Source organism: Xiphophorus maculatus, chromosome 5 (assembly GCF_002775205.1).
Source record: "Xiphophorus maculatus strain JP 163 A chromosome 5, X_maculatus-5.0-male, whole genome shotgun sequence".
Classification (NCBI taxonomy): domain Eukaryota; kingdom Metazoa; phylum Chordata; class Actinopteri; order Cyprinodontiformes; family Poeciliidae; genus Xiphophorus; species Xiphophorus maculatus.
Genome location: NC_036447.1, coordinates 7321713 through 7340917, shown reverse-complemented (window position 1 = coordinate 7340917; position 19205 = coordinate 7321713). Strand labels below are relative to the sequence as shown.

Here is a 19205-nt window from a genome sequence, read left to right as displayed (position 1 = left end):
GATTTTCTTGGTTTTATAAAGAATCCTATTTTGCTGAAACAGATCGAAGCTTTTTATTTTTATTTTTAATTGGAGCAGGAAGATTACAAACTGATTTTTTTAGAATACAAAGCATCAATTTTTAGATAACCACTTTTTGAATTCTTTTCCCAGGACAAAATTACTTTTTTGATCCGTTGACCATCAACTTTTTGTGCATTATTCATTGTGTGTTTGCCTTTATTTGAACATTTTAATGTTGATACACTTAAATCATGTTTTCTCTTTGATAATCATGTTGTGATTATATAAATTCATGTTATGAGGGTCATGACAATCTAAAATAAACATATTTGATCTGAACCTTTCACCTTTCTTTGCAATTGGTAATAAATAAGAAACCAAGGCTGGAGTGTCAACAAAAAAGCCTTTTTTATTTAAATTAGGCAAAGTAACAACTAAAGATGAAATCTGAGCAAACAGATATTCAGGTCTTCTGATCCCTCACAGAACGAACCGACTTCGCGACGCTTCACTGGACAGACTTATCGAGTATTCACCTGAAACACAAAATGAAACAGATGAAGTATTGGACACATTTTTTAAACAACTAGCAGATGACTGACATATTAAAGTAGGACACTACATCTTACCACGTCATCGATCTTGAGGATGCTGCGGACCGTTTCTGTGGCCAGAGTTAGAGCACTGATGGAAACCAGCAGAGGCTGAACCACCAGCTCCTCCAGGATGTTGGAGATTCCTCCCTGTCATACAAGCAAAAAACACTTCAGTCACACCAGGGGTTCTCAAACTTTTCCCCACAAAGAGCATTAACCGAATTATTTTTTATTCACTATTCCATAATAAATAAATTTAGCATAAATGTTGCCTCATACTTTCTGAGTTTAGATGGACACGAGTTGTGTGACGGAAAATTTCAATCAAATAATATATTATGACTATCAACAGATAATACAATTTTTAAATCACAATCCACTTTTCTGAAAAGAAAATATGTAATATCTTATATTAAATACATGGATTTCTATTTTATTTCAACAGTTATTTTGATTTTTAGCAGCAGAGTTCTCCAAAGCGGGGCTGCTCTTTGCCTTGTCAGAATTTTTTCCATTTCTTGATTGCTTTAGGAAAAAAGCAGCTTGATGAATTTCTTCCAACTAACTGAGGCCCCCACAGCGCCCCCTGGCTAAAAAACACTGGGTTACATCATTGAGTACAAATGCCTCTTTAGCAGTGTTGATGTCCAGCTGTGTAGCTGAACACACAAGTCTGGAGTGGATCCGTTTGTGTAAACAGCTGCAGTAAAGCGTGCTAACCTTGCGGACGTTGATGCCCGCCATCTTGTCTCCGTGTGCGTGTCTGTTCCGTAGCTCCGTCACCGTGGAGATGGGGTTGAGGCCGGCGTTCTCAGCCAGTGTTGAGGGTATGACCTCCAGAGCATCAGCGTACGCCCGCACGCAGTAGGCCTCCATGCCTGCCAGGGAGCGCGAATACTCGGCCAGATGCACGGCCAGCTCAATCTCTGGAGCACCGCCTCCGGCTATCAGAGCTCTAAAGACACGAAAACAATTATTACCAGAAATACAAAACCAGGAGACATCTGATTATGTAGTCTTTACATAATTGTTTCTGTTAATTTGTCAAGATTTTAATTTAATTTGGTTTGTTATAATTGTGAGAATGCTCCCCAGCTAAGTTGCTGAAAACAACCAGGCGTTAATTAAGGTGAGCTTTCTACTGTAATGTTCCTCTGTTTGTTACGCCCCTGCAGGAAGAAAGAAAGCAGGAGCGCCTTTGTCAGAGGGGGAAACTGAAGACCAACCAGGACTACAAATAAGGAGATAATAATGAAAATAAAATGTCTGACCTCTTCTTGACCAAGCAACGAATCACACACAGAGCATCGTGGATGGATCGCTCAGCCTCCTCGATCACGAGCTTGTTGGATCCCCGAACCACGATGCTTACCGTCTTCCCTGGGCTGGTGCAGCCGGTGATCTGCAACAAGAGATTACAAAGGTTTACCACAAGCAGAACTCAGGTCCAACATGTTGTAAATTCAGCAGTAGCAGTTTGCATTAAAGCACACTCTTTTTAATTACTCTTAGGGTGCATTCAGACCAACCCAGGATTAGAGTTCTGAATCAGACTCTAATCTGTTTGTCTAGAAAGTCCAGGTTTTTGGAGAGGTCTGAATACAAATTTGAATTCCAAAACGGACTTAAAAACCGAACTCTGATCCGCCTAAAAACCTCGGTCTCGGTCCGGTTGAAGTGGACTCTAAAGCGGTCTGAATGTAACCTGACTAGAGACCGCTCCAAAAGCAGAAAGTTAGCAACAGTGCAGGACTTTCTGGTCAATATACTCTCTACTCTGTGGGTTAACAAAGATGTTGTGTCGGTTTTCATGGCAACAGGTCTACGTGCGGACACTAAGCAAGGAAAAGCAGAATATAAATGGTTTGAAGTTGTTTTACAACTTTCGATCAGCTTATTGTCCCATTGCTGTGGCGCTCTGCAGCTGGTGTAATTTTTAAACCTTTAATAAATGACAAACACTTTACTAATTGCCTCGTTTGTTTAAACATATTAATCAAATAGGATGTTTTCTTATTTGCCACCTTTCACTCCCCAACAAAATGGCGCCCAACATGGAGCCATTTTTATTCAGAATTCATTCTGAAACATGAAGGATTGTTTTAGTGATCATACCTTGACCAGTTTCCCAGAGCCGTCCAGGCTGACCTCCTCTGCCAGCTCCGCCGTGCCGAGCATTTCTGCAGTGAAGTGATCAATGTGGGCAATGGGCTTTGTTCCAATAGTCTGTGGCAAAAATAAAAAGACGTATTATTTTATAGAAGCTTTACTCAACAATGAATATGTTAAGAACAAATTCAAAAAAATGTAGGCCTCATTAGACGTATAAAAACAAAGCTAAACTAATTCTTCAGTATCATTGTCTATGTACTGTAGATAGCAGTGTAATAAAGTGTAAACTCCAAGGTTTATAGGAAGAGTTTAGACTCACTTTGCAGATGAACTCAATGTCTTCCCTTTCTATTTCCTTCACCACCATGATCTTCATTTTGTTGAGGAAATGCAGAGCGAGATCACTCAGGGCATCTCTGTCACAGAACCGCTTACAGTTAATGTGGTGCATGATTGAGAAACAAGCACAACATCCCAACATAAACCCATAAACTGTGTTTTGTTGTTTTTAACTTCTGCACCTGAGGATGGACTTCTGGATGAGCAGAACGTTGCAGCCGGCTTTCTTGATCTGCTTCACTAAGTTGAGGATGTAAGCGCGCTCTTCCCGCAGCACGCGGTCCATCTGGGCGTAGTCCGACACCACGATCTGGTTGTCCATCTGCAAACCAAAAGACAACAGGAATAAAAAAAACTCTTCTGTCAGATGTTAACAAGGGAAGTTTTAAAATGAAGGAGAGTAATCTGAAGATTTGCTTTCTGATTATAGTATTTTATGCCAATTTAATGCACTTTTTGCTTCGATTTTGCAACAAAAAGCTATTTTATTAGCATTTATCTGCCATATAAAGTCATGCCAACATTTACTTTTGTGCAATTTTGCTAATTAAATTTTTTTTAAAGTGTAACACCTTCATTCTGTCCAAGAGGAAAAATGTAACTCAAAACAATTTCTTTATAGAAATAGGAAAATCTGATCATAAAGCACTGAAAAAGGAGAAAATTAGAATTGCACCAGTCTGGTTTTTCCTAGCCAATATAAATTTGTCTTTTTTCTCATTTTAACTCCAATCCTTAAAAAATCTGCCGTTAATTCAGATTTCTGCCAACAAATTTTTTTTTTGTCTGAAAAGTTGCTAAATATAGCAAAAAAAGTAAAGTTGGCAACTTTCAATTCAATTCAAAGTTAAAAATTGTTTATGAATACCAAAGGGAAATTAAAAAGATTATTGTAACTCATATCAATTCAAAATTCTTCAGTTATTGTAGATATAAATTATTAATCGCAAAAATCCTAACACTTTAAAAACGATGTGCACACAAATTGCCCTAAACCTTTAACCACAATTTTATTCAACTTAAAAACACTTTTTGATTTTTCTGTATTTGAGCCACAAATTACCAATAACACTCATGTAAAGGAAAATGGGCCAATTCTGATTCCCGGTCGACTGATTGATGCACCGATTGGTTAAAACTAATAATGGCTTTAATTTTTGAATCCCATTTGTATTTTTATTATTTATTTTTAATTAGGTATTTTAATCGATTTGATCTACATTTTCTGTTTCTTGTGTCACTTATGATGTTTTGATTTATTTTTGTGTATGTAAAGCACTTTGTAACATTTATTTAAAACATTTATTTATTTGGGTGCCCAAAGTCGGTCCTCGAGGTCCGGCATCCTGCATGTTTTAGTTCTCTCCCTGGTTTAACGCACCTGGATCCAATGATGGCTCATTAGAAGGCCTAAGAAGAACATTGATATGCTGAAAAGGTTGTTACTACCACCAGGAAGAGAACTAAAAACATGCAGGATGCCGGCCCTCGAGGACCGACTTTGGGCACCCCTGTACATTTTTAAATATTATTACTATCTTTAAAAGTAATTATTTTAATCTCAGCTATTTTTTTTTAACTCACATCAGTTTTGGGAGGGGACAGACAGAACTGGATGAGGCCGATTTTGGCCTTCTCCACCCGGGTCACGCCGGTGTTTGCCACCCTCTGCGTTAGCACCAGTCCGTCCACCAGTTCGCAGTCATCAATGGTGCCGCTGGAAGCAACATGCACAGTAAGAAAACTGGCAAAACTGACTGTTAAAATAAAACAAACCGACAGACAAACAGGAAACTCACCCAAGCTTCTTGATGATCTTAATGTCCTGCAGGTCAACGCTGGTGGCCGTCGCCGGGTCGATGACTCGCATGACCGCGTCCACGCTCATGGGTGCCAGCAGGCTGGAGTACTGCGATACCACCTTGGAGCACAGCGACGTGGTGGCGCTGTTGAGCAGCGTCTCGCGGTCGCTCAGCGCCACTGGGCGGCTCATGGCGGTGAGGACCTCCACGCCCTTATCCACAGCCTTCTGGAACGACTCCGAAATGATGGTGGGGTGGATTCCTGACCAATCACAGAGCAGAGGGCTGAATCAAAACAACTAAGATAACGAAAAACAATGAATCGATAATTGGAATAATCGTCAACTACTCTAATAATTGATTAAGTACACAGACTCAAAATGTCAATTTGCTGAAAGAACACCACACTCAGAGAAGTAATTAAATCCAAATGGAACAAAAAATATAACAATTTTGCATTTAAGACAAAAAAAAAGACCTTTGTCTGTAAAAATGTTCTAACCAGGAAAATATCTCTTAACGGAATAGAGTAAAATATACTTTATTGATTCACAAAGGGAAATTGCTTAGTAATTTAAATATTTATACTGAATATAAAATAAAATAAGGCACATTGAAATATATTAAACTATAAATAAATCTATAAATTAAGCATATTTTGTTCATTAATCAGCTAATCCAAAACATAACAGATCAACTCTACAAAGTACTGATGTTAAGTCGACCAAAGGACCGAGCTTCACACATGTTGATGTTAGGAGTTTTTGGTGGGGGGTTTTGCTACAAATGATCAAACACACTAATTAAATGCTACATAATTACATTTTAGGCAATAAATTGTTTTTTTTATTATTCAAAAAGGAATTGAATTGTTTATTTGCATATTTTTGAAATGAAAAATCAGCCAAATGTGCCAATATTTCCTCTGATTGGTGATCAGAATAATCGATTACTAAAATGACTGTTAGTTGCAGTAACAAACATCTAAACATGGCAGCATTGTTTTTCTCGGTTCTGAGGTTTTTACCTTTCTGCAGCAGTTTGGAACAGGCATCCAGCAGCGCGCCAGCAATCACCACCACAGAGGTGGTGCCATCTCCAGCCTCAATGTCCTGGGCTTTGGACAGCTCCACCAGCTGACAGACACACACACACACACACACTGGGTTAATTTCACTCCAACAGGAAATTAATTTTTTGTTGTCAGATCATGAAAACAAAAACAAAGCAAAGTTTCCATCTCACCATTTTGGCAGCCGGGTGAAGCACCTGCATCTGCTTCAGGATGGTGGCTCCATCGTTGGTGATGGTCACATCGCCTTTCTCATCCTGGATCTGAAACAACAACAACGCCTCCGCTTAATGAACCTCGTTAAATAAAGACACCAGTTAAAGAAAATATGTCCGACTCACCATCTTGTCCATTCCTTTGGGTCCCAGGCTGGTTCTGATAGCATCTGCAACAGCTGTCAATCAAACACACGGCGAGTCAGAACAGAGAAAGTTGGGGAAAATATTCTTCTTAAAGGAAATCATGAGAATTTATCACCCTTATGATTTCTGTAATGCAGAAAAGAAAAACATTGTAAAAATCAGCTCTCTAGAGAGTCACAATACCTAGTTCAGGGAATTCTGAATCGATTCAAAAATCGGTTTTGGTCTGCTTAATTTTTTAATTTGGTTTATCTGGTGTTGGCCATCAACACCAGATTAAAAAAAATAAGGCGGATATTAGTACTTCACTTATTTGAGTTTTGGGGGGAAATCACTGCAGCTGAAAGTTTGTCTTGACTTTTATTCATATTATTAGTTTTTGGTATTTTTTGCCAATTTTATAATTGTCTTATTTTTACCAATCATTTCATTTTTCACTTTATCATTTATCTACTTGTGGTTGTTGTGAAGCACTGTGATCAGCTGAGGCTGTTGTTAATATGCTATATAAGTAAATAAACTGACTTGACCTATTTTTTTTTGTATAATTATATTTTCAATAATTCTTTCATATTTTTTTATTCAAGAAAAACCGATGCAGTAAGACTAACCTATTGCTAGTAATTTAAGTTGCAGAATTTGATTCACAAACCTTTTTTTTAACAAACTGATGGACTTTGATTCAGTATGAAGCCGTGTAAAATTGCTTTAAATCAATGTTATATTTATTTACAGTCTTTTCCTCATTAGTCACATAATTTAAACAAAATCTCCAGAGTTTCTGAATTAAAAATTGTTTCTGAATCCAATTGGGACACTAAAAATTGGAATCAAATAGTTAAGATATTGAGAAAAATTCACATTTCTAATATGAAACAATGAAAGAACTGAGAATTAACACCTATCCTAGAAGGACCTTAAATAGCTAATTTAAATGAAAAATTAAGATCAACAGTGAATACAACAAAACAATCATTAGGAGATATGAAACAATGTCTTCAAAACTACTTACTCAAGAGAATTACAACATTTAAAACTGAGTACCAGGGTGGAGAAATAGGTTTCTTTGGTTTCTGCCATGCATTTTGTGATGCATTTTCTGTTGTATGAAAAGTGATTTAAAAACCTTTAAAATGACTGATGCATTAAGTGTATTAAATTACAATCTAAATTAATTTTTGCCACTGAAGAACAAAATTATGCAACATTAAACGAGTTAATAATAATAAAAAATACTTAGGATGCACTTTAGTCATTCAGCTAAGGTAATGTTTTGAGATCGTTGAGTCATGATGATCAGCACCAAATCAAAACTCATCCAATATAAGAAGATCCAAATATTTTTAAACTTTATTAACGTTTATCCTGAGGAGATATACTTCACTTCAGCATGGGGAACACGCAAGATATTTCAGGCCCGGAGGAAGCTTCCGTTAGACCCAAAATAACGGTGCGGAACCCGGCCCAACCTGAACCGAGCCGAGCCGAGGTACAACCCGAACACTATAATCAGGTCCAAACATATGTTTAACATTTCAGCCCACCTTTGGCCGCAGAGATATTGCTGAAGCGGATCTGGGCCGGCTTGTCTCGGTCCACATACGCCCCTCCTTTGTTGTGGCCTCCACTTGATGCCTTCGGTACCGCCATGATTTCGGGCATTTCGTCTTTATATACGATGGGAAATGTTAACGGTAAACTTTAGAGAGGAATGGATGAGGCCCAGTGGGTGAAACCTCGCGGTTCGGCCTCGGATGGACTTGGATTGAGGCGTGTTCCCCGGGTCCGCCGTCAGAAACTTCCAGAGTCACCGGCTGCTGCAGAGAGAGGGAGGATCCGGCTGTCAAATCCCCGGCGCATGAAGATGACGTAATCAGGCAGTACGTGTCGAGTGATAAACAAAAATTATGTTTTTTGTTGCTCTTAAATGATTTTATTGACATATTTGTTCCACATGTATATACTTACAAATAAAAATATGCCTCAAAAGTAGTTAAAAACCTTTCATTAAGACGGATATTAGCTCGTGATGCTTATCCAGCTTGATTAGTTTGGACTGCGGACGCAGACATGCAGAAAACTGCGTTTCACTGAAAACTAAACGCTGTTTGGTTTCTTTTTATTCTCCAAAAATAAACTCCGTATAAGGTAGGTTCATTTCAGAGGTTTCATCATGAGCTTACTATCAAGTATACGGTCCAGTTTTCAAAAGATTTGAATTTCCAAGACTTACTGTTTGCTAATTATCAGAGTTTTGAACGTGGTCGTGCTCTTGAAGCAGGTGAACAAATAAGATCAAGCAATAAAACTACCTTCTGACCTTTTGCAGGAATAATGTAAACACGGTTAGGTCCTGCTGTTCCAAAGACACAATAAATTGATGCATTAATGGAAATGTGCTAATGAGTTACTACTTTCACCCTATTTGTTTATGCCGGAAGTATATCGCTGATCATGTGTTGTATTTGGATTTTTATTTTTTGCAAGAGACCAACTCAAAGTAATGCAATAATTGTCAAGTGAGAGAAAAATTACACAAAGGCCTGGAGTGACGTTTTTACCCATTGCTATGTGCAAAATAAAAGCTTTTCAGATATTAACGTTTTGCTATGAGCAGTTTTGTTTAAGTACTTCCTTGAATAAAATTATTTCACTATTTTTCCATGTCAAATGTATTTATAAATCACTTTTTAAAAAGTTCAACCTGCACCAAAGTGCTGCACAGAAATCAGTAAATACATTATTTATAATTAAGACAACAATAATAAAATAATTTACCACAATTACAATACATCAAAAGACTTAAATGCCATCAGATAAAAATTGATCTTAAGAAGCACCTTAAGACCATGTATGCTTTGAGAAGACCTAATGTAGATAATATTATATTATTTTTTAGATTTTTGAATAAAAAAACATAGAAGGATCAAATTGTTATTAATTGAAATCTTCATTTCCTATTAGAAGACCAAATTTTATTATATTAAAACTTAAAACCTTTATGTTAGAAATCTTTCTTACACCAGATCCAGTTTTGAAAACTTTTCAAAAGACTTTAATCCAAATGCAATTTTAAAAAGAGTTCTGCTTTTTTTGGTATTGAATTTATTTAATGAAACGTCTCTTGTAGTATCTTGACCACTGTGCTTTCTTCCCTCCTGCAGCCAGCAGTGATGCTGCCACTGAAGGAGAAGGACAAACCTATCGTTCAGAAGCTTTTGTCAGCCGGCTGCTGCGCTCGCTGTGTCCTCAGGTTCTGCTGTGTGAGCGTCCAGGCTGCTTATCGACAAGCACAGCATGTAGGGCTGCATCCGATTCTGCTGGTTTCAGCTTATTTCTGTTGGAAATTATTATTGTGTGTATCCAACCCAGCTAACCAAAGCAACAGCCTACTGATTGTTTCATATTTTGCAGGAGACTCTTAAAGAGCTTCAGACTTTCATTATGGAGAAGGAAAACAACAAAGTACAGGATTCAGCAGACATCAAGCCCCATGATACTGAATCGTCTCAAACTGTTGAAGACCCTCCCTGTAAAAGGGCCAAACTGGATCCCACAGAGGCGGTTCAGTCAGAAACAGACGATGCTGCCATGGTAACACTGAAGAAGGAGGAGTCAAGTGTGTGTGCCTTATGTTTGGGAATCCTGCAGGATTTATGTGGCCCAGATCAGGCAATAAAGGTTTGCATTTGTTAAAAATTATTCTCTACTTTTTAATTAAAGGTGCAGCATGTAACGTTTGTGTGCTTTACTGCACATTATTAGGCTACACAATTCAAATATATTGTGTTTTCTTTAGTTTTTTCTTTAATCTTGGACTTTTATTTTGTAGTTTCTGCCACTTCCCAGAGCATTTTTGACTTGTCAGTTGTGTTTTAATCCAAGAAATATACTTTAAAGTCATACCAAACATCACCACGTTTTTAAAAAATAAAATTTGCATACTGCAGCATTTACTTTTACTAGGTTTTAAAATGTGATCAATTCTCATATTGTCCTAAAGTTAAAATCAGCTGCTGCGTTTCCACAGATTGTTGAAACAGTGAAGTCCCAAAACTACGAGTTTGACACCCTTGTGTTGTCCGTCTCTCTGCCGGCTCAGCTCTGTGTGCGTGAGGTCAGTGCACCTGAGACAAACCCACTCTATTCTTCCATCCCAAAATAATCGTATGCTAAAGTTTTATTCTTTACCTCTTCAGCACTCCTGTTGGCTCCATGTGAAGAAGGAAGTCAGGTGAAAGAATTGATCTTGTGTTGAACATTAATGTCTCCAAAGTTTTGGACAATCTGAGTTGGTTTGGTCTTACAGACAGAAAGGTTTAGTGCTCGATAAAGATGATGTCATCCAGGTGAAGGAGGCCTTCAAGTGGATCATGCAGGGTCTGGTCACAAAACAGCTGGAGGGTGTGGCTGTGGTTAGCAAGGTAGGTGAGATCCAATCATAAAAAACACCGCCTGTGGAAACAAAACTGAGAGTCTATTCAAATAATATTGGATTGAAAATTATAATTAATTAATTTAATACAAATAAAAGTGAAACAGAAAGTTATACAAAACAGAAGTTGCTCCACTTCAGCATAATTTGTTGGGATTTTATGTGATAAATTAGGTGCAGAATTCAAAAATGTTAAAGTATTGTATTGTAATTGTATACACATCGATTGAGTAATGAATACTACACAGAAGATTTTATTTTCAAAACATGTGTTCAGTTATTGGTCATTCCTGTTATTGTTTCAGAGTCCGTTTGAGGTCGGTGTGGAGTTCACTCATCCAGACACAGAATCTGACTGCCACTTCCTGTGAGTCCTCAACTCCAAAACCTGTCACATTCCTGCAACGTTAAGCAAAAATGGAAATCAAAGTTCCTGAGACACCAGCCGTAAAATTGAACAACAAATCATTTTGATTGAACAGAGATAAAATAGTGATCAGTGCAGACTTGCACAGAAGTTTCAGATTTTTATTTTGCCTGCTTTTAATCCTCTTCATCCTGCAGAGCCAAATGCTGTCCTGACTGCTTCAAACCCACCAAGAACAAACAGGTAAAGATGTTATCCATGGACAACGTTATCTAAGTCATTCTTAGATAACGAGACTTTAGTCTGATCAGAATGAGCTGTTTTAGGGCCTCCTGTCACTTTAAATCCAAATAAGCTTCTACTAGCCACACTCCCAACTCAACATTTACACTTTAACTTAAAAATGGCTGCAAACAGATACACAATTATACAACTCACATCTTTGAAAAGCATTAGTAGAGCCTCCTGCACAACCAATAACAAGCAGCAAGTGGTTTCTGGATGGCAAGTCAACAACAAAACACTTGTCTTTTCCAGCAGCCGTTGTACAGCAAATACAGCAGTAAAACCAGCTGACCAAATGTGCTGGAACTCAGCTTGCATTGCTAGATAACAGAATTTGGCCGGGCTAGGGTTGCTAGGTAATGGTGCAGTGCCAGTCGCATGTGATAAGGAAGTTTTTGAATCCAAATAATGGGTGAATGTTTTTTTTCTTAACACTTGAGTTGTTTTTAGAAGCAGTTAGGACTCAAATACAAGTAAAAAACATAAAAAAGTGAATTTTGCATAATAGGTCCCCTTTAACTTCTGGTCCACTGATGCCAGAGTCCAGTTTCTGTACATCACTGATGCTGTGTTTGATGCCTCTTCATCTACGATGCTTTTCCTTTCTTCTACAGTCGGTGTTTACCCGCATGGCTGTGGTCAAAGCTCTGGAGAAGATCTCAGATGTGAAGTTTTTAGAGTAAGTAACGCTGAAATGGGTTGTCTCTACAAAGTGTTTTGTTTAACATCTATTGCTTTTTTGTGTTTCTTTTCTTGTTCCAGGCATTACCCCTGTCCACCATCAGAGCCGAGCGGCAGCTGCACCCCTCAGGACATCCAGTGTCTTCACGTCTCTGTCTTCATAGCAGGTAAAGCAAGACAATAAGAACCTTTCTTTACATGTTTACAAGTTACATTTCTACTTTCATTCTATCTTTTAGGTCAGTTAGAACTACCAAAATTATTTCTGTTTGCAAAATGCCAGAAAACATAGCAAGAATATTTATTAGAATTTTTTTTAAAACTTTCTTTGTAGTATTAATTTGAGGGGGAATGTCATTTACCTTAACACAATTAGCTTCGATTGTTTCACTGTAATGAATGTTTATTATTCCTATTGACTTATTGATCTGTGTTATTGAAATAAAGGTTGAATTATCTTATATATGTTAAACAGCGTTATTGAAATTGGGGGATTTTTGGTTAATTTGGTATTTTGTTCTTGGACCAGACATTTCAAAGCATAAAATGTTGTTATATTATAGTTTACCTTGTCCTTGCTGTAGAATACTATCACAAAACATGATCAATAACCATAATAAATGTCATATAGCATAGATAAACATTTTAACGTGCTTTAATGATTTTGGTGATGGCACCCATTAAAATGTTATGTTTGTTACTGATTTCCTCAATTATCGTTGACTGTATGTTGTGCTTTGAACTGCCGTATTGCTGAAATTTGCTATACAAATAAACTTAATTGATTTATTAATTTTACCTCCAAAACGTTGTGCTGGAAAAATGTGAAAACTTATCTTTAAAATGCTTGAAACATTCTTGAATTTTACGGTGGGAAAACTGTTCTAACCCCGTGTCCCCACCGGTCAGGGAGGTACAACAAGTTCTGCCGCAGCCTGCCTCAGACTCCCTGGGTGATCGATGGGGAGAGGAGGATGGAGTCTTCCGTGGAGGAACTGATCGCCGCACCGATCCTGTCTGCATTCAGGGCTGACGGTGAGTCCACATTTTAAACCCAAACCTCGCCAAAGATTAGTGTTCTAGATCAGACTAGTGGCCCGCGGGCGCCCCCTAGTGGCCTACAAGGTACTGCATGCAAACGACCGTTTATTTGCCGTGACGTCAGCTCAAAGTGCGACGCTACAGCTAGCTTACTAGACGACTTATGTTTAAAAATAATAATGGATAAGGTGCTTAAAACCGGGTCACTCAAAAAGAAATACTGAAGATACCGGTGGAAAGAAACAACGTCAGGATTACTTATGTGATCGGCGGAAGCTAAGTCATTCCTCCTGAGAGTATTGATGTGTCGTTCACGAACGATTCGGGTCTTTTGAACGGCTCCTTGCCATTAACGGCTTCAGTTGGTGAAAACTGTCCTGTGTTTTTTATGACTTTACTCGCACGTCAACAACTATTGTTATTTTTATTTATTTAAAAATGATTAAACTACTTAAACACAAGTGATAAATAAAATTGATAGAATTTGTTGGATAATTTTATGTATGAAATTTTATTTTGTGTATATTTTATTCAAATTTTGTGCTTTATCTATAGGACCTGTTTTGTCCCTCTTCTCAAGAATCACTGATATTTAATGGTGCAGAAGAGGATTTTTGTTTATGGCAAAGCAACTTAAGTCTATTTTTCTTTTATTGTGCTTCTAAATTACAAATGGCCAAATTAATACACACTCGGTATTAAAGAACTACTTCTTTAATTTTCATGTGTTTGAAGTCATTGGAAAGATTGCAGGCACACAACATTTTAATATATATAAAATATAATTAAGATGTTGTGTTATTGTGGGGTAATTTCAAGTTAGGTAGTTCGTAAGTGTTTGTTAAATGGGTTAAGTGGTCCTCAGCCAGAAAACGTTTGAGAAACATTGCTCTAGATGTTCGCTGAAGTCATAAAGAAACAAATTGATGGAGCAATTTAAAGTTAAAACTAATCTGTGATTATTTGAGTCAGGTTATCACATTTGCTTTCAGCTGTTGTTACACTCGGGTTGACGATAAAAGCGTCCTGAGAAACAAAAACAGCAAAGGGTTTAATTCTGTGCTCTTAACTCACTAAGTAATTTACACCAACTCCTCAAAAAACAGTTGGTTTTTTTTTTTTAGGAAAAATAACAAAATGTGTTTTCTTTTTGTGGCAGGATTTAATTTCTCCTCCTCGGGCAGAGAGGATGTGGATGTCCGAACGCTTGGAAATGGTGAGACTTTGTTTGACTGAATGAATTTAAAGTGTTTCGGGTTTCCTGATGAAACTAGCTAACGAAACAGAAATGGAAATCTTATTTTTGCATGATTTTACTATAATAAAAACACACTTATATTAATCAGTTTGTGTTTTTAGACACTTTATGGCCATAATTTTCACACGGCTAACCTTTTTTCTAACAAAATATGTACTAATTTATTTGTTTTGTTGTCTTTTTCTTTGGCAGAATGACTAACATTGTTTTAATAAAGGGATTAAGTTGGCCTTTCAAAATAAAGTAAAGTTCTGGGAAACGTTTCAAAACAAAACTTGACGCTTTTAATTTATTATCAAAAAAGTGGGTCTTTTCCATGGCCTTTCAAAATAAAGTTCAGAAACTTTTTAAAATATAAAAATAATTAATAACAGTTACATTTACTTTTAGTAGAGTCAGTGCTAAATTCACTGTGAAAATAAATCAGTGATGACTGAAGGTTTACATTACAGCTAACAGATAAACTTCAAAATAAAAGACTTTGTCTTTCATTGGATGGATTAATAAATTCACTCAAAGTTTCTTATTGGTCAAAATTATAATGTTATGTAGTATTTGGATGTCTTTAATTCCATTACAACAATATTTATAAGGTAAGGACTAAAACAAGAGATAATGATGTTGGCTGCTAAACTCCAATTTACATAATTATAATTTGTTCAGAATTTGTTCTAGTTTTTTAAATTTTGTTGCGTTTTTCTTTGGCAGGGCGTCCATTTGCCATGGAGCTGCTGAACCCACACAGATCTCGGTTCAGCAAAGTGGAAATGAAGCAGGTGCAGGAGGTGATGAACGTCAAATAAGTGTATTTTATAAAAAAGAAATGCCACTTTTTCTTTTTTAGAAGTGGCTGTTATTATTTTTAGTTTTTTGTCTCTTTCTAAGGCGGTTCAACTTTTCTGCACACATTTGAAAGAGTTTTAACTCACTTTCAAATGTGAATTTCACTTTATCAGTAAAATTGTAATTTTTAAACATAATAACTTGTCAGTTTCTACAGTGTGAAAGCTTCAGTCGATACAGACTGTCACAAGCTCTACTTTTGGTTACATTTTGCGGTTTTGTTTGGTCTTTATTTTGAATATTTCTCCTTCTAAAAACAGTTATTTGTTTTCTTTGTATACTTTTAATTTGACATGCATTTCAAAGTGTAAACTGTAATAAACTTGCACTTGCATCCACATTGTTTTTGGAATATCCAAACCCTTTCAAATTGATTTCTTTATTTGAAAGTTTGTGAAACGTTCTTGTAAACTGCAGTAGTGCCGTGATGATGCCATAATTTTATACCTTTTATCTGATTTCAGACGATAAACAAATCCTCAGATAAAATCAGAGTGAGAGATTTGCAGATTGTAACCAGGTAAGACAACTGGTACCTTATATTTCTCTCTTAATTTTACGGTGTTCATAGTATGAGTATCTGGCAGAGCCGTTCTCTTTTCGGTGTTGTGTTTTTGTAAACTGCAGAGAAGCCATGAGTCGGATGAAGGAGGGAGAAGAAGAAAAGACAAAGTCTTACACGGCGCTGGTCTGGACTCAGAAATCCATCGAGAATGAAGACATTTCCTTCATTAACGACATCAAGGTGCTCAGTTCCTGTCGGTTCTGATGAATTCATCGTGGTAACGTTAAGTTAATCACATCATGATTGGATTCCATATGAAATGTATGCTTCTTCTCAAAATAAAGTAAAATAGCCAGATTATAAAAAGGATAACTGTAGTCAGACAAACATGGCGTAAGTTAAAGTGACGTATTAATATTACTGTTATCGTAAATAACAGCCAGTCAAGAAATGAGGATTTTAACTTTCTGTTAGCAGGATCTGACTCTGGATCAGAAGACTCCTCTGAGGGTTTTGCACCGGCGGGCATTGGCGATCCGGCAGAGGGTCATCCACAGCATGAACGTCCGCTTCGTGGATTCACATCACTTCTACCTCGGATTGAAAACTCAGGCTGGGACGTATCCTCACTTAAAGTCTGACCCGACCGACACTATGATAGACTGAACACCTCACAAACATATTTATAACATGTGGAGTGGAGTCCTATATCCACTCCTATCCCATCCCTGGACAGGATAGGATATGTTTAAGGGCTATACAAAACATTTTTATTATATTTTATGCACAAAATGAGCTGTATTAGGGCGTCTTGTCACCACTGCTGCTGGCCACGCCCACAACTCAACATTTACACTTGCGCGTCAAAAATCAATTCTGTTTGTTTCTTCCAACCTTTACGCGACCTGTATCAGATATTTTCACAACAGTCTGAATAACACAGGTCGGATTTTTTTCGAATGCGACGTAGGCAACTTGGATATCCGATCCGATCTTTTCAAATGTGGCCTGAATCTGAATGGCCAGATCAGGTACCTGAATGTTCAGATTGATATGTTCAGGTGTCAAGCTGATCGTCGTCGATACACGACAAACGTCACTATTCTGCATCCGCGGGAAGAAAAACAACAACATGGCGGACGATAATGAGGATTAAGTTGTTAATGTACTGGGTTGTCGGACAACAACGTCAAAATTGTGAGATATGCTCCTCCGTTAGCGTCTATGTTTACTTCAGTAAACACTGAACACTTCTTCTTCTTCATTTTTATGGCGGTTGGCAAAACACTGAGCTCGCTCTCTATGTGTGACGTTATTGCGCCCTCTACTGCACATCCAGGACACTTTCAGGTCGTTTGCGGTTCACACTGGAGATCAGCTACAAATCCCATATATTTGGAAGTGTGAACGACCAGGACAAAAAAAACCTGATTTGACAAAAAAATCGTTCTTGAGTCACTTCAGCCTGCAATGTGAATGTAGCCGAAGGTGTAGTTTAAAGCTCCTTAATGTCTGTCAAACAGCTACATCAAGGAGTTTGTCCATGGAGATTTCGGGCGCACTAAACCGAATCTTTGTCTGCTGCTAAAGACCGACACGGACATCCTGGAGCTGGACGTGGAGGTGAGAAATGTAACGCATATAAAAGAAGTTAAAGGTGACCTATGATGCTTCCCCGAACTGGATAGGATATGTTTAAGGGCTAAACAAAACATTTTTATTATATTTTATGCACAAAATGAGCTGTTTTAGGGCGTCTTGTCACTGCTGCTGCTGGCCACGCCCCCAACTCAACATTTACACTCGCACGTGAAAATGACTGCAAACAGGTGAGCAGTTAAACAACCTTAGAAAAGCAGAAGTAGAGCCTCCTGCACAGCCAACAAGAATACAGCAAGAGGTTTCTGGATGGAGAGTCAACAACAAAACATGGGGTGTTTTCAGAAGGTTTCTGAATCGGTTCATTTTCCGGACACAAATAAACATCAACTTATTGCCAAAAAAAGGTGATTTTTTTTAAAGTGCTTGGTCTGTTTTTAGAAGCAAATGTAAATTTAAAAAAGTGCAAAATGTGAATTTTGCGTAATACGTCTCCTTTAAAGAAACGGTTAAAAATGTAAATAATGTGTGTTAATGCTTTAATGCTGAGTCTAACTGGTGTTTCTGTTCAGTCGGTGGATGTGGACTGGCCTCCACCCATACCAGAGTGAAGGATCCCCTTTCTGATCCAGAGTGGGCGCGGCTTTGACTGGTTCTGCACTGACTGGTTCCTGTGGGTGCTGCTGGAAGATCTGGAACTGGAAACCTGGCGTCCATCTGCTCAGCTCTGGATTAGCTTTTCTGCTTGAGTCAACATCGCATATGAACGCATCTTCAGTTTGATTACATTATGTATTTAACAGCCCTGTCTGGTTCTGTTGTCACATATATTTAAGTTGGGTCAATTTTTGTAACTGAGTCCATTTAAGGATGTAATAAAGATCCTGGTCTAACTGTGACAAGTACACTATCAAAATGTCTTCCATTACTTTTGCTTTAAAATGAATTTGTTTTGTTGTTCATATATCATTTTAAAAAAGCGGCACCTACGACTCCTTCAGCGTAGTCATGGTAACCTGGTGTCGCTGCCACCAATTGGCTGGACCTCTGTCGAATTAGGTCAGTCACTTCAAAGGCGGTGGAAATTTATGCAATCAGGTATTTTATGTTTTATATTTTGGTCACTATTTTGTAGAAATCAGTTTTCACTTTAATGTTAAAAGGGATTTTTATAAAAGCGATAAAATGGTAAAACGTCCAACAGGGTGAATACTTTTTATAAGCACCGTGTGAAGCTACTGCAAAGCTGATCACTTCCTTAAATAATTCATGTCATTTTAGCCAAACAGATCAAATATCTACACAACCTAATAACATTTTTGTTTGACATTTATTTTAGATTATTCAACCCTGAAGCTCACCTACTTGAAGATTTATTTCTGTAATTTAGGAACGTGGCGTCCAAACTTTTTAAAGCCTTGGGCGACAAACTTGGGTAAATTTAAACTACTGGAGAGATACAACATTTATTAAACTAAAAATACAACAATTAGCTTACTATGATTTTTTTTTAAACGCTGAACGATAAACCAAATTTTTATGAAATCTGTATATTATTAAAAATCCAAATCAAATTAACTTTGGACTGTAAAATAAAAAGAGCATTTCCATATTTTTGGGGTCATCAATTGTTTTCCATTTTGCTGGCCAAATTGTACAGTTTTTGACTCGTCAGGGACCGAAACAGATCATTCCATGGGCCACAAATGGCCCCCGGTCCACACTTTGGACACCTCTGCTCTGAATCAATAACATCTTCATGATTTCAAATGTGTGTTATTTTTTTCACCTACATGTATCTTTTGTTCTGCTTTTATGGAGGAAAAACATTAAAATAATCTTATTTTTGTCTGCTGGGTATGGACAAAGATTTTCCCAAATAAAGAAGTCACAACTACAAAAGAA

General features: G+C 37.4%; 2 protein-coding genes across 6 annotated transcripts; one reads left to right on the top strand and one right to left on the bottom strand.

The window, feature by feature from the left end:
- Window positions 1–387: 387 nt before the first annotated feature.
- On the bottom strand, window positions 388–8108 carry cct4 (chaperonin containing TCP1 subunit 4). The gene is made up of 13 exons (XM_005797469.3): window positions 7831–8108; window positions 6266–6318; window positions 6098–6187; window positions 5880–5988; window positions 4850–5114; window positions 4635–4767; window positions 3233–3372; window positions 3031–3127; window positions 2715–2825; window positions 1871–2001; window positions 1320–1554; window positions 633–746; window positions 388–539 (listed from the first exon to the last, which is right to left on the bottom strand). Exons 1-13 carry the CDS (start codon window positions 7946–7948, stop codon window positions 525–527), a joined length of 1611 nt encoding a protein of 536 aa, XP_005797526.1. The 5' UTR covers window positions 7949–8108; the 3' UTR covers window positions 388–524.
- On the top strand, window positions 8081–19197 carry pus10 (pseudouridylate synthase 10). Of its 5 annotated transcripts, none has more exons than XM_005797468.3 (18): window positions 8178–8434; window positions 9451–9585; window positions 9701–9967; window positions 10317–10403; window positions 10486–10520; window positions 10596–10710; window positions 11027–11088; window positions 11286–11331; window positions 11988–12052; window positions 12136–12221; window positions 12964–13089; window positions 14255–14311; window positions 15062–15138; window positions 15661–15716; window positions 15824–15941; window positions 16179–16321; window positions 17225–17324; window positions 17873–19197. In XM_005797468.3, exons 2-18 carry the CDS (start codon window positions 9460–9462, stop codon window positions 17909–17911), a joined length of 1605 nt encoding a protein of 534 aa, XP_005797525.1. In that variant the 5' UTR covers window positions 8178–8434; window positions 9451–9459; the 3' UTR covers window positions 17912–19197. The 5 variants fall into 5 exon arrangements, 4 of the variants coding, with proteins under 4 accessions (XP_023189210.1, XP_005797525.1, XP_023189211.1 ...); XR_002752738.1 differs by having other exon boundaries at window positions 8179–8434; window positions 17225–17707; XM_023333442.1 differs by lacking the exon at window positions 8178–8434 and adding an exon at window positions 8081–8166 and having other exon boundaries at window positions 17225–19197.
- Window positions 19198–19205: the final 8 nt, after the last annotated feature.